This window comes from Schistocerca nitens, chromosome 2, assembly GCF_023898315.1.
Source record: "Schistocerca nitens isolate TAMUIC-IGC-003100 chromosome 2, iqSchNite1.1, whole genome shotgun sequence".
In the NCBI taxonomy this organism is placed as follows: Eukaryota; Metazoa; Arthropoda; class Insecta; order Orthoptera; family Acrididae; genus Schistocerca; species Schistocerca nitens.
Window position 1 is genome coordinate 1,027,436,586 of NC_064615.1, and position 14,669 is coordinate 1,027,451,254.

General features: G+C 39.1%; 1 protein-coding gene across 1 annotated transcript in view; it reads left to right on the plus strand.

Moving 5' to 3' along the window:
• LOC126237376 (dynein axonemal heavy chain 7) overlaps positions 1-14,669 on the plus strand; it is a 1,033,797-nt gene that overhangs the window by 805,706 nt on the left and 213,422 nt on the right. The window contains exons 49-50 of the mRNA XM_049947460.1: positions 6,358-6,536; positions 6,615-6,806. Of these exons, the coding sequence (XP_049803417.1) occupies positions 6,358-6,536; positions 6,615-6,806 (371 nt within the window). The remainder of the gene's footprint in view (positions 1-6,357; positions 6,537-6,614; positions 6,807-14,669) is intronic.

Below are 14,669 nucleotides of genomic sequence, written 5' to 3' on the forward strand. Positions count from 1 at the left end.
TACAGATGTCTGACTAATAAGCAAATGCATGAGGTCATAACTCAATGTAACGATAACTTAATTATTCATATTAACTACAGTATTTGCTATACATCTTGATGGCTCAACCATAACTGGCTGACTAGCTGAAGTCGTTGGGTGCTAGGTACCGACTGACTATAGCTTTGTGCATGATGCCTGTTTAAAGATGGACATAGGATAGAAATAACAAAATGTTAAAATACACAGCTATTAAAAGAAGATTGAATTTTCCTGTATTAATTTTATTCGTGTGAACATATAAAATTAATGCAGCAGAAGTGGAAAATGCCACTGTCTTTTAATAAATTCATTGCTGTGGTGCCTGCTATGAAGAAAAAAGAACAAACCTATTACATTCAGATATTAACGTAAAAGACAAAAACATAAAAAATGATTAAACCCATTAGTCAAAGTTAGTATCTAGTTGTACTACTATATGGATGTTCATGAACTGGTACAAATAATCGTTCTGTCTTGTGGAGCAGAAGTTTTGGCATGCATTTGAATCTACAAGAGAGTGTCTAGAATTTTCTGGAAACTTAAATTTTTTATTTTGAATGCTCATTTCATAAAATAACTTATTATTTTAGGAAAATTATAATTTGTTTGAATCAGAAAAAGTAATAACCCAGCAGCTCTTGTTCCAGCTACACTAGAGTGAGATACAGTATTAATTCATGAATTATTTGTATTAGCCTAAAATAGAAGTGACTTATTTTCCGTTACCTGTGTCTTTAGTATTGTAGTATAATTTGTAAATTTTTTGCATGTTTGTCTGATTGAGTCTAGCTGTTCTAACCAAAACAAACAAATGCCTGGGGGGGGGGGGGGGGGTATAGGTAGTGCAATTATACAATCACAGCTATTAAAACACTTGGTTGTGCCTAGTTATCACAGCCTAGTGTTTTAATAACTCTGAGTGTATAGTTGCACCCCCAGGCATTTGTTTGTTTTGGTTAGAACAGCTAGACTCAATCAGAGCACTCAGTAACCTGGCAGCTGTTGTTCCAGCAGGACCACAGGGTAGTTCAGTGTTCATTTGTGAATTATCATATGAGCTCCATTGTAGCCACAGATGTGGAACAGAGACAACATCCCTGTAGCTGTACCAGTTTGTCTGATACATAGTGATTTTGTCTAGTTTCTTGTTTCTCATATACTTCCCCAAGGAAATGAATTTGCACCTATATGTATTTTACTCTGTAGACTAGTGTTTACTGACTGTCTCTGAGTTTTTTGTGAACTGTAGTGCATATCTTGGTGTGTGGAAACTTTCTACAGTAGATCTGGCTGCCAGAACTACTGCGTCATGTGACTTCATTTAAATCTAATGTCAGTGCACAATGTGTAGTTTGGGTCATTCCTTTAGAGTCTGTATATTTATTTCCTGTAGCATCTTTTGTGTAAAGAGAGTTTCTAGTAAAAAGTAACTGTTGATATATCTGTTTCCCATAGAGAAATTTATTTCTGTTTTAAGAGCTTGTGGATTGTGTAATCTTATGCTATAGTGAGAACTGTCCAGAGTAGATTTTAGTGTCTGTTTATTCTCCTCAATCATACTTTGTGGTCACTGAAACCTCAAAAGCGCCACAGTTGGGTAATTTTCACTCTTGTGGGGGTCTATTCGTCCTTTCCCAGTTACTCCTGACTTCTTTTTTGTATATTTTGAGATTTTATTCTGTACAATATGATTAGGGACTGTGCTTGTTGTGGAGGACTCAAAGATAATTGGCTGCTGTCTGTAAACATCTGGAAGCTGCATTGACCACAGTCAGCTGGCTTCTGGCTACTGCTCAAATCTGCAGCAAAATCAAGACATCAGTGACAAGTGGTGGACAGCAGTGGGTTCACATGACACTGGCCAGAAGGTGAAAGAGACAATGGGCCACACGGTTGGCCCCTTATGCCTTAGCAACAGGTACCAGGTGCTACCCAGTGCTGATAATCCTCCTGAGCAAGAATTCTCTATTAGTCACATTTGGTGCAGGTCCCTTAGTCACATTTGGTGCAGGTCCCAGAGACTTGAGCAAGTTTCTAGAATGGGTCGCATGAGTGGTTTGTAAGCAATCTCCTTTGTAGACTGATTGAATTACCCAGTATTCTACCAATAAACTGGAATCTGCCACCTGCTTTACCCATGTCTGAACCCATAAGATCATTCCATTTCATATCCCTACAAAGTGTTACATCCAGGTGTTTGTATGAGCTTTTTTTTTTTGTTTTTGGGATTAAAGGGACCAGACTGCGACACTCATCGGTCTTGTGTGAGCTGTCTGATTCCAACTGTGACTCGTTGATATTGTAGTCATACAATACTACATTTTTTGTTTTGTGAAGTGTGAGGTTTTACAGTTATCTTTGTGCCACTTAAAGTCTGAGGTTACTATTAGTATTGTCTACAAAGGCATTAATATACAACATCAAGAGCAAGGATTCCAGCTCACTTCTGTGGAACACACCCAAGCTTATTTCTACATCTTACAGTAACTCTCCATTCAGTATAACTTACTTCACCCTTTCTACCAAGAAATCCTCAATCCAGTCACAGATTTCACTTGATACACCTTAATGATTATACCTTTCACAATAAGCTATGCTTGTGCTATGCTGTGTGTTACTGAGTCAGTTGTGTTTTGGAAATCAAGAAATACTGCATATACTAGACAGCTTTGATCCAAAGCTTTCAGTATGTCGCGTAAGAAAAGTGGGAGTTGGGTATCGCATTATCGATGTTTTCAGAATCCATGCTGGTTGGCTTGGAAATCTCTCTGTTTGAGATACCTCATTATGTTTGAGCTCAGAATACATACTAAGACTCTACAACAAATTGATGTCAAGGATATTGGACACATTTTTTTTATTTTTTTTAAAGTGATATACAATAGCTTGTAGTTACAAGGGGGCTAACTCAGCCACATGTTCAGTAAAGAATGTAATAGGGATTCCATTGGGCTCTCGAGCTTTGTTCAAGTTTAACAACTTCAGCTGTTTCCCAGTACAACTTACACTAACACTTATTTCACTTATCTTTTCAGTGGTACGAGGATTAAACTGGGGTAGTTCTCCTAGGTTTTCCTTTCTAAAGAAACATTTGAAAATGGAGTTACATCTTTCCACTTTTGCTTCCCTGCTTTCAATTTCAGTTCATGTCTCATTTGTGAGTGAGTAGACACTAACTTTGATGCCTTTACATACGACCAAAATTTCTTCAGGTTTTGTGAAAGATCATTTCCAGCATTCAACATTGGTAGTCATTGAAGGTTTCACACATTACTCTCTTGACAACTAAATGTGTTTCATTCAGCACCTCTCTAGCTACAGTCCTATGCTTTGTTTTACATCTATTAGGCAGTAGTTTCTGCTTCTTTAAAATTTCTTTATTGTGACTTTATACCATGGAGGGTACCTATAATTATGAACTATTACATTGGGTACACATCTATACAATGCATGGTCAACTGTTGTTTTAAACTTGAGCCATAGTTGCTCTACATGTTCCTAACCTGTGCTGAAAGTTTAAAGTTTCTCATTCAGATGTGACACTATTGCCTATTTATCTAATTTACTGAACATATATAAGTTTTTCTTGTTTTAGCTGTTGTCTGTAGTTTGGTAATCATTGTTGCCACAACCAACAAAATCCTAAGTTCAGAATGGAATGTTTATCATAAGAATAGATTGGTCACCAATGGCGCCAGCATATTTATTGCCGTAAACCATACAATGATAACTGCATGGATTCAAAATGTGAATTAATCTGGATGAAGTTTAGCATCAAAGGTCAGTCATAAATGTTTATCGGATACTTTTGTAGACCATCTGTCTCAGGAGTTGTAGTGTTGTAGCACTTCAGGGAGAACTTGCAGAACATCATTAATAACTTCATTGATTGTGCCTTTGTAATAGGGGGATGATGTCAGCTTGCCAGGTATAGACTTGGAGTATCATGCTATCAAAACTGGGGTCATAAAAACTGATCTGTGTGACATTATTCTGAATGTCTTATTGAAAATTACTTCAAGCAGATAATTAGGAAACTAACTTGTGAAGGTAATGACTTAGGTATCCCAGCAACAAATAGTCCTGAACTTGTCAAACCAATTAACTTAGAGGAAGGTATCAATGGCCGTTAGGCTGTGACTGCAACTATGACTATGGGTGTTACAAGAAATGTTAAGATAGGTAGGATAACACTTTTGCTTTGGAAGAGTGACAGGATACCCAAGTAATTATTATCAAATATTCGGCACTGAGGACTAAGATGTGAAGCACACACGCAAAAAATTCAAAAGCATAGTTTGATATGCTTTAAACAGATATGTTTCAAGATATTCTTAAGATGCAAACAGAATGAAACAGCTTCAAACAGCTATGACACTGCTTTCCAGCTTCAAACAGCTATGACACTGCTTTCGTAGAGCTCTCAGTCCAAATATAAAGCCAAATTCTTTTTCAGAATTAGTATGAACGTTCCTGGACACTGAGAAAAATAAGAAAATTTTATACTGAGATCAATCATGTTACTATACAATGGTTCTGTATGGTAAATCCTCATGATCTGTTACATCTGTTTGATATTGCAGTACAATGTCTGAACTTCTATAAGTTCTGTGTGAATACAGACTGTCTGAATGTATACTCCTGACAATATCTTCTTGGGCTTCCATCTGGGTAGCTGCATTGAAATTCCCTGATGTTTCAGTGAGTGTCACTCTCATCTTCTTTTGGTGAAGTGTCAAAATTATGTGGGTGCCACTTATATATACCTCAGTAGTGGCTGTCCTCCCATCCCCTTTCCCCTGACACATGGGTCAGCATCCTGTGGTGAGGACAGATCATGCCCAGCAGTTGATGCTTTGAGATTTAGGCAAGACTGAATGCAACAAGAGTTGAACAAAGGACTGAGTAGAATTGTTTGATTATAAATGGTTAGCCCTAAGTATGGAAATCTGCCTCTTACTTAAAATATTGTACAAATTTCTCAGTGCTTTACTAGACACAGCTGCATTGGAGGTCGTCTATCATTTCTTCAACCTTTGAACTGACTGACTCAAGCATTTACTTGGGGACATACTTTGACTTGTACTCTGAACTACATGGAAACATGGCTATTTTCATGTTAACATATCATTGTCAGAACTGAAAGAAGTGACTAGTGACAGAAAAAATCCTTGTAACAACTTGAAATTGAATCACAAACTTTTCTGTTGTTGTCAATAATGGTTTGTGGCTTCGTAAAATATTGTTGATACCTGTTGATTATATTCTGTCTAATTAGACCCTTCTCTTCCTTTTGGTATCTTAGTACAGTGTGACATGTACTTCATTGCTTAGCTATAAAGTAAATTTCGAAATTGCATTATTATTGAGGAACATTATTTGTTAGCATATTTATTTATTCAATGTTTACACATTTGTGAAGCCATCTTTTCTAGTATTTTCATTTGTTATTATAAATATGTGGAGTACAGAAATAGGAAGAACCAAAAGAAAAAAGTGTTGACAAAGGAATGTAGGGCAAATCACTTCCAATTGGAAGTGACAAGTAAGGGGCTGGAATTAGTGGTGGGTGTGGCAGTGAAAGTTAAAATTCCTCAGTGCTAATAGTGAGACAGAAACAGTTAGGAGCAACAAGATGAAAGTTAAAAACAAGAAAAAATCCCAGTTTGCAGACAATAAAAAAATAAAAGATGGTAGAGAATACTGGAAATTCCTGGATGGAAAAATACATAAAATAAGGGAAAGGCAACCACTTACCTAGAGAGGATTGTTGCTCTTTTTGTAGTACAAGTACATGCATTCAAAAACACACAACCACAGAGACACCCAAACATCCATGCTTCCAGGAGCAGCAAGTGTGGACATTTGGGTGTCTATATAGTTGTGAATTAACTGTTTTCTGATACTTGTTTCTGTGCACCACATACCAATCCTCTATAGATAAGTGGTTGCCCTTTCATCATCTTACTTATAAGGTGATAAAAATAGATGTGAGTGGGGGAAGGCAAGTTAAAAAGAATTATATAAATGTTGAGAGAAGCAAATGAAAAATAGGGCATATTATGCTATCTATTTGTTTTGCTTGACCTTTAGATCAAACAAAAATAATAGTGTACCTTATCTAAGATTTAAGGTCATGGCATTTTGATGAGAGCATACTGTTTATGCTTCTAAGTTGTAACTGAATTGACTTAATACCAAATAATAATCAGATCTGTGTTTCATTGTTATGTTTTGAAGATTGTTCCACTAACATTTTAATTGTGCTAACTTCATATGTTTATGAGGTAATAAATATATTTTTGCAAATGGAAATTGGTTTTCCTTTTGTTACAGTTGACTTAGATAACATAAATCCAATGTACCAGTATTCTCTGATATGGTTTGTCAATTTGTTCAAAGTAGCAATTGATAACACAGAAAAAGAGTTTGAAATAGAAAAATGGCTTGCGTCACTCACTAGAAATTTTACATATTCACTGTATGTTAATATATGCCGCAGTCTTTTTGAGAAGGTATGTTACTCATTTGTATTTATTTGAGTTAACAGTAACAAACATGGACTACTTTTAAAAATAAGATTTGTGTTCCAGGACAAACTGCTGTTCTCACTCTTATTAACTGTGAATTTGCTTCGAAACAAAAATCAGTTGGACAATGCAGAATGGATGTTTTTTCTCACTGGTGGTGTGGGGTTGGACAACCCCTATCCAAATCCTGCTAAGTGGCTTCCACAGAAATCATGGGATGAGCTGTGTAGACTTAATGACCTCCCAAACTTTACGGTCAGTCTCAGAACTTAAAGTATTTTTATTTTGTAAAACAATTGAAAGTCCAGTTCGAATATCAACAACTATTATGACAAGCGAGCAAACCTCAAGCACTGCTATCTCAGGCTGTTCTGGCCAGAATGCACCTGTCTCAGTTCTAACAGCAGCAGCACTCTGGAGCTGTGCAGACAATGGGGAGGGATTGCAGGGTACTGGTGGGGAAAAGGAGTCACTACTACTTGGCAGAGTGTGCAGTGACTGGATGGTGACAGGAGAAGGCTGCCAGGTGCAACATCAGGAGTCTGTATGGGAATGGGGCGTGGGGCATGGGGGGGGGGGGGGACAAGAAGCAGAGCAGAGAAAAAGACTGGTGGTACATGTGTTTTTACAGAAAGTTGCACACAATGAAGATGTTGGGATGTGAATTTGAAGGAGGTGATTGGACGGGGGGGATAGAAACTGTTGGGTGGAGGGTGTGGGTACAGCAGCTTACTGTAAATTGAGGTCAGGTTGATTTCATGAGCATAGAGTATGCTGTAAGGATAACTGCTATTTGTGCAGTTCACAAAAACTGGTGGTGGAGGGGAGGCTCCAGACGGCCTGGGTTATCAAGCAGCGATGTAAATTAAGGGTGTTGTGTTCAGCTGCATGTTGTGTGACGAGGTGGTGCATTTTGCTTTGGCCCAGTCATACCCATATAAAAAGCTGTGCAATAATTGCAACAGAGCTGATATATGACATGGCCTCTTTCACAGACAGCCCAGCCTCTAATGGAGTGGGATAAGCCTGTGGCAGGGCGGAAATAGGAAGTGTTAGGAGGGTGGATTAAGCAGGTTTTGTACATGGGTCTTCCACAGGGATATGATCCCTCTGGCAAGCAGTTGCGATTTGGAGTAATATGGGGATGTTGTGGAAGTTTGGTGGAACCCTACTTTAGAAGTGGTGGGAAGGATCTTGGGTAAGAATTTCCACATTTCAGGGCATGGTGATAGATAATTAAAGCTCTGATGAAGAATGTGGTTCACTTGTTCCAGTCTGGGATGGTATTGAGTGATGAGGAGGGCACTCCTTTGTTGATGGTTCTTATATTCCTACACCCACATCTACATCTATACTCTGCAAACCACTAAGTGGAGTATGGCATAGAGTAGGTCCCATTGTGCCAGTTATTAGGGATTCTTCCTGTTCCACTCATATATGGAGCATGTGAAGAATGATTGTTTGAATGCCTATGTGCATGCAGTAATTATTCTATTCTTACCCTCACCATCCGTATGTGAGTGATACATAGGAGGTTGTCATATATTTCTGGAGTAATCATTTAAAGCCAGTTCTTGAAACATTGTTAACAGACTTTCTCCAGATAGTTTATGTCTATCTTCAAGAGAGTTCCAGCTCATTTCCTTCAGCATGTCTGTGACTCTCCCATGGATTAAACAACCTGTGACCATTCATGCTGTTCTTCTCTGTATATGTTCAATATCCTCTGTTGGTCCAATCTGGTGCAGGTCCCAGACACTTGAGCAGTATTCAAGAATGGTCACACAAGTGATTTGTAAGCAGTCTCCTTTGTAGATGGAGTGCACTTGCCGAGTATTCTACCAATAAACCAAAGTCTACCATCAGCTTCACCCATGATTGATCCTATGTGATCGTTCCATTTCATATCCCTACAAAGTGTTGTACCCAGGTATTTGTATAAGTTGGCCAATTCCAACAGTGACTCATTAATATTGTAGTCTTACAGTAATACATTTTTTTATTTTGTTAACTGAAAAATTTTACATTTCTGAAGATTTAGAGCAAGTTGCTAATCTCCACACAATTTTGAAATCTTTTCAAGATCTGACTGAATATTTATGCGGTTTCATTCAGGTGGCACTTTAGTATAGATAACTGCATCATCTGCAAAAAACATGATTTTACTATTGATATTTTCTGCAAGAGCATTAATACACAAGATGAACAGCAAGGGTCCCACCACACTTCCCTCGGGCACATCCAAAGTTACTTCTATATCTGATAATGACTCTCCATCCAAGAAAACATACTGCTTCCTCCATACCAAAGTTCATTTGATACCACTTACCATATTTTTAACAATACGTATAGGTGTGGTACTGAGTCAAATACTTTTTGTAAATCAAGAAATACTGCATTTATCTGATTGCCTTTATCCAATGCTGTCAGTATGTCATGTGAAAAAAGTGCAAGTTGGGTTTCACATGATCGATGTTTTTGAAATCCATGCTGGTTGGTATTGAGGGAGTCATTCCATTCAAGCTACCTCATTATGTTTGAGCTCAGAATATGTTCTTAGATTCTACAACAAATCAATGTCAAGGACTGTAGTTTTGTAGCTCACTTTTATTACCCTTCTTGTAGATGGACGTGACCTGTGCCTTTTACAAGAACTGGGCATAGTATTTTGTTTGAGGGATCTACAATACATTGTAGTTAGAAGAGGAGTTAACTCAGCTGCAAATTCAGTATAGAATGTGACAGGGATCCCATCAGACCCTGGAGCTTTGTTCAGTTTTAACGATTTCAACTGTTTCTAACACCAGTGACCCTAATACTTATTTCGTTCATCTTTTCAGGAGTATGAGGATTAAATTGGTGCAATTCTCCTGGTTTACCTTTGTAAAAACATTTGAATATGATGTTAAGCATTTCAGCTGTTGCTTTGCTACCCTCAATTTTAGTTCCTGTCTCATTCGCTAGGGACTAGACACTATGTTTGGTGCCACTAACAGCCTTTACATACAACCAGAATTTCTTTGTTTTCTATGAACGATTACTTGACAATATTCTGCTACAGTAGCCATATCGCATTACTCTCATGACAGCCAAATGTGTCATTCAGCATCTCTGTATCAATAGCTCTACACTTTGTTTTACACGTGTTATGCAGTAATCTGTTTTGTTTAGAAGATTCTTTATAGTAACTGTGTTCTACAAAGTTTCTCTCTCATTATGAAGTGTTTTGCTGGGTACTTATCTATCCAGTGCATGATTAACTGTTCTTTTAAACTTGAGCTCCTCTACATGCTCCTACCCTTTGCTGAAGATTTCAAGTTCCTGATTGAGATATGACACTACCAATTTTTTTATTGTGTTTACTGACCATATATATCTTTCTGATTGTTTTAGTTGTCATTTGTACTTTGTTAATCGTTGTTGCCACAACTGCACCTTGGTTACTGATACCAGTTTTTATGTGGACAACCTTTAAGATGTCAGGTCTATTTGTTGCCATTGGATTCATTATATTTCCATCATGAGTGGGGATGGATTGTGGGTGTGTGGGGATTTGGCATGAGAAATCTATTTGTTTATTGGGCCTGGGCGATAATGCCTGTCTGAAAATTCCTTTTTGAAACCGTCAGCTAACTGTGCAAGGGAGCATTTGCCACTGCAGATATGACATCACTGGGTGATGAGACCATACGGGAGGGATTTTTTGGTGTTGAAGGGATGCTAGGTGTAGAAATACAGGTACTGTTGGTGGTTGCTGTGTTTAATGTGGACAGAGGTGTGGATGGAGCCACCAGAGTGGAGGAGATCAACGTCCAGGAAGGTGGCACATCAGGTGGAGGAGGACCATGTGAAGCAGATGGCAGAGAATATTTTGAGGCTGCGATGGAATAATGATAAGGTGTCTTGGCCCAGGGACAAGATCATGAAGATATCAATGAACATGAACCAGACTAGGGGTTTGGGATTTTTGGAGGCTAGGAATGTTTCCTCTTGATGGCCTATAAACAGGTTAGCACAGGAGGGTGCCAAATGGTTGGTTGTAGCTGTGCCACAGGTTTGTTTGTATGCCTTCCCTTCACAGCAAAAGTAGTTGTGTTTGCATGAAGTTAGTAAGGTGTATAAAGAATGAGGTTGTGAGTTTGGAGTCTGAAGGAAGTTGGGAGTGGTAGTGTTTAATGGCTGCAAGACTGTGTGCATAAGGGATGTTGGTCTATGGGGAAGTGGTGTCAACAGTGACAAGTAGGGATCCAGGAAGTAAAGGGGTGGGGATGGTGGAGAGTCAGTGAAGGATATGATTGGTATCTTTGACATGGGATGCTAGATTTCTGGCAGTTGATGGGAGGTGTTGGTAACTGAGGGTTGAAATTCCTACAGTGTGAGCACAATAACAAGCTATAAGGGGGCATCCAGGATTATTGGGTTGTGGATTTTGGGGAGCATGTAGAAGTTGGTGTGCGGGTTGTCTTGGGAATGAGGAGAGAGGTTCTTGGAAGAGTGTAAGGCAGGGATTGTAGGTTGTGTTGGACTTCTGGTGTGGTTGAGTTTGTAGCTGGAGGAGTCAGACAATTGCCACAGGTTTTCTATCAGGTAGCCATTGCAATTCACCACAGTGATGGTGGAACTTTTTGCCTGCAAGTATGATGATTTGGTTGGTATCTGTTTTGTGGCTGTGTATGGCTGTCATTTCTTCTGATGAAAGAATGGTGAGGCCAAGTTGAAGGCAAGGAATTTCTGGAAGGTGACCAGGGGTGGTTAAGTGGGAGGGGGGGGGGGGGGGGGCATGGAGTGGATGGTGGTATGAACAATGAAAGGCAGGGTTCAATTTTGGGCTCAGGTTGGTGGCAAAGAAATGTTTTTATTGTAGGGATCAGGAGAGGAGAGTAGATATTTGACAGGTATAATATGGTTAAGTGGTTAAAAATTTGGTTGGGGTAGGTTGTAGGTGAGGTCTTTGCAGAGGACTGAAACTTCTTTGGGGCAGAGGACCTCAACAACATCCTAGTGCATTCCAATACCACTCACAGTCCAAACATCTTGCTACAGGAATCATATCCTCAGGTGCAAGACCTGCCCAACACCCCCCACACCCCAGCACTTTCTATTTCAGTCCTGTCAAAGGATTTTCCTACACCACCTGTGGAAGCAGGCATTTCATATACCAACTCTGCTGCAATCATTGCATAGATTTTTATATTGGTGTGACTGCCAACCAGGGGCACTGCCAATTGTGACCAAGAGCAAAGTGGACCACTCTGCTGCACACCATGCTGCTGAACACAACATTTCAATTGTTGCTGCACAACCTGGGCCATCTGTATCCTCCCCTACACCTTTTTCTGAACTGTGCATGTTGCACACTCTGCCAAGCAGTGATGACACCCCGCCCCCCGCCCCCCCCCACCGCACCCCCCCTCCCCCAGCGCACACACACACACACACCTGTAGCCTAGTACCATACTGTCCCACCCCCTTCCCTGCCCCAATGTTGGTTGTGCAGCTTGTGTTGAACCTGACACTGCTGCATTCTGGATGAAGTGGTCAGAGGTCGCAGGCATGTGTGCATGAGGCATGCTTGCTTGTGTGAATGTGTTTTTCTTTCTGAAAAAGGCTTTGGGCAAAAGCTCGATTTGTAACAGTCTTTTTGTTGTGCCTGTTTGCTGCTCCTTGTAACATCTTTAAGGCGAGTAGCAGTGACGTAATCTTGTTGCTTATTTGTAGGTTTTATAATATTTTATTCAATTAATGAAAAATATGAATTAAAATAATAATGGCATTAGAAAATTGGAAGTCACATACAGTAATTATTAAGCACTAGGTTCAGTTCTTTGTTGTGGTGTAAGTCTAGTGAAGTGAGTGTTAATTTGCTTTCATATCCTGTATAGTATCTGAAAATAGCTTCTGTTAGCTCTTAGAACCTATAATATTTTTTGCAGTTTCACCTGTTTTTTAATAACATAAATTTTGGAAACACCTAAAACGAAATCCATTACTTTGAAAATAAAACATTCAGTGAAAATGCAGCTCCAAGTATGATCACAATTTTGTTGTCATTTTCTTTAAAATGTTATCACAGCTACAGAATTCAGAAATTAAGTTTCTATTATGAATAAGATACCTAGAGTATAGTGCTTAAACAAAGATTTATTCCTTGTTTGAAATACATACATTACTCATGGCAACATAAAGACAAGAACTAATGTAAGAACTTTATAGAAAAAGAAACTTACAGAGAAACACATATGTTGTTGTTGTTGTTGTTGTGGTCTTCAGTCCTGAGACTGGTTTGATGCAGCTCTCCATGCTACTCTATCCTGTGCAAGCTTCTTCATCTCCCAGTACCTACTGCAACCTACATCCTTCTGAATCTGCTTAGTGTACTCATCTCTTGGTCTCCCTCTACGATTTTTACCCTCCACGCTGCCCTCCAATACTAAACTGGTGATCCCTTGATGCCTCAGAACATGTCCTTCCAACCGATCCCTTCTTCTAGTCAAGTTGTGCCACAAACTCTTCTTCTCCCCAATCCTATTCAATACTTCTTCATTAGTTATGTGATCAACCCATCTAATCTTCAACATTCTTCTGTAGCACCACATTTCGAAAGCTTCTATTCTCTTCTTGTCCAAACTATTTATCGTCCATGTTTCACTTCCATACATGGCTACACTCCATACAAATACTTTAAGAAATGTCTTCCTGACACTTAAACCTATACTCGATGTTAACAAATTTCTCTTCTTCATAAATGCTTTCCTTGCCGTTGCCAGTCTACATTTTATATCCTCTCTACTTCGACCATCATCAGTTATTTTGCTCCCCAAATAGCAGAACTCCTTTACTACTTTAAGTGTCTCATTTCCTAATCTAATTCCCTCAGTATCACCCGACTTAATTCGACAACATTCCATTATCCTTGTTTTGCTTTTGTTGATGTTCATCTTAATCCCTACTTTCAAGACACTGTCCATTCCGTTCAACTGCTCTTCCAAGTCCTTTGCTGTTTGGACAGAATTACAATGTCATCGGCGAACCTCAAATTTTTTATTTCTTCTCCATGTATTTTAATGCCTACTCCGACTTTTCTTTTGTTTCCTTTACTGCTTGCTCAATATACAGAGTGAATAGCATCGGGGAGAGGCTACAACCCTGTCTCACTCCCTTCCCAACCACTGCTTCCCTTTTATGTCCCTCGACTCTTATAACTGTCATCTGGTTTCTGTACAAATTGTAAATAGCTTTTCGCTCCCTGTATTTTACCCCCGCCACCTTCAGAATTTGAAAGAGAGTATTCCAGTCAACATTGTCAAAAGCTTTCTCTAAGTCTACAAATGCTAGAAACGTAGGTTTGCCTTTCCTTAATCTTTCTTCTAAGATAAGTCGTAAGGTCAGTATTGCCTCACGTGTTCCAACATTTCTACGGAATCCAAACTGATCTTTGCCGAGGTCGGCTTCTACCAGTTTTTCCATTCGTCTGTAAAGAATTCACGTTAGTATTTTGCAGCTGTGACTTATTAAACTGATAGTTTGGTAATTTTCACATCTGTCAACACCTGCTTTCTTTGGGATTGGAATTATTATATTCTTCTTGAAGTCTTAGGGAATTTCGCCTGTCTCATACATCTTGCTCACCAGATGGTATAGTTTTGTCAGGACTGGCTCTCCCAAGGCTGTCAGTAGTTCTAATGGAATGTTGTCTACTCCTGGGGCCTTGTTTTGACTTAGGCCTTTCAGTGCTCTGTCAAACTCTTCACGCAGTATAATATATCCCATTTCATCTTCATCTACATCCTCTTCCATTTCCATAATATTGTCCCCAAGATCATCGCCCCTGTATAGATCCTCTATATACTCCTTCCACCTTTCTGCTTTCCCTTCTTTGCTTAGAACTGGGTTCCCATCTGAGCTCTTGGTATTCATGCAAGTGGTTCTCTTTTCTCCAAAGGTCTCTTTAATTTTCCTGTAAGGCAGTATCTATCTTACCCCTAGTGAGATAAGCCTCTACATCCTTACATTTGTCCTCTAGCCATCCCTGCTTAGCCATTTTGCACTTCCTGTTGATCTCATTTTTGAGACATTTGTACTCCTTTTTGCCTGCTTCATTTACTGCATTTTTATATA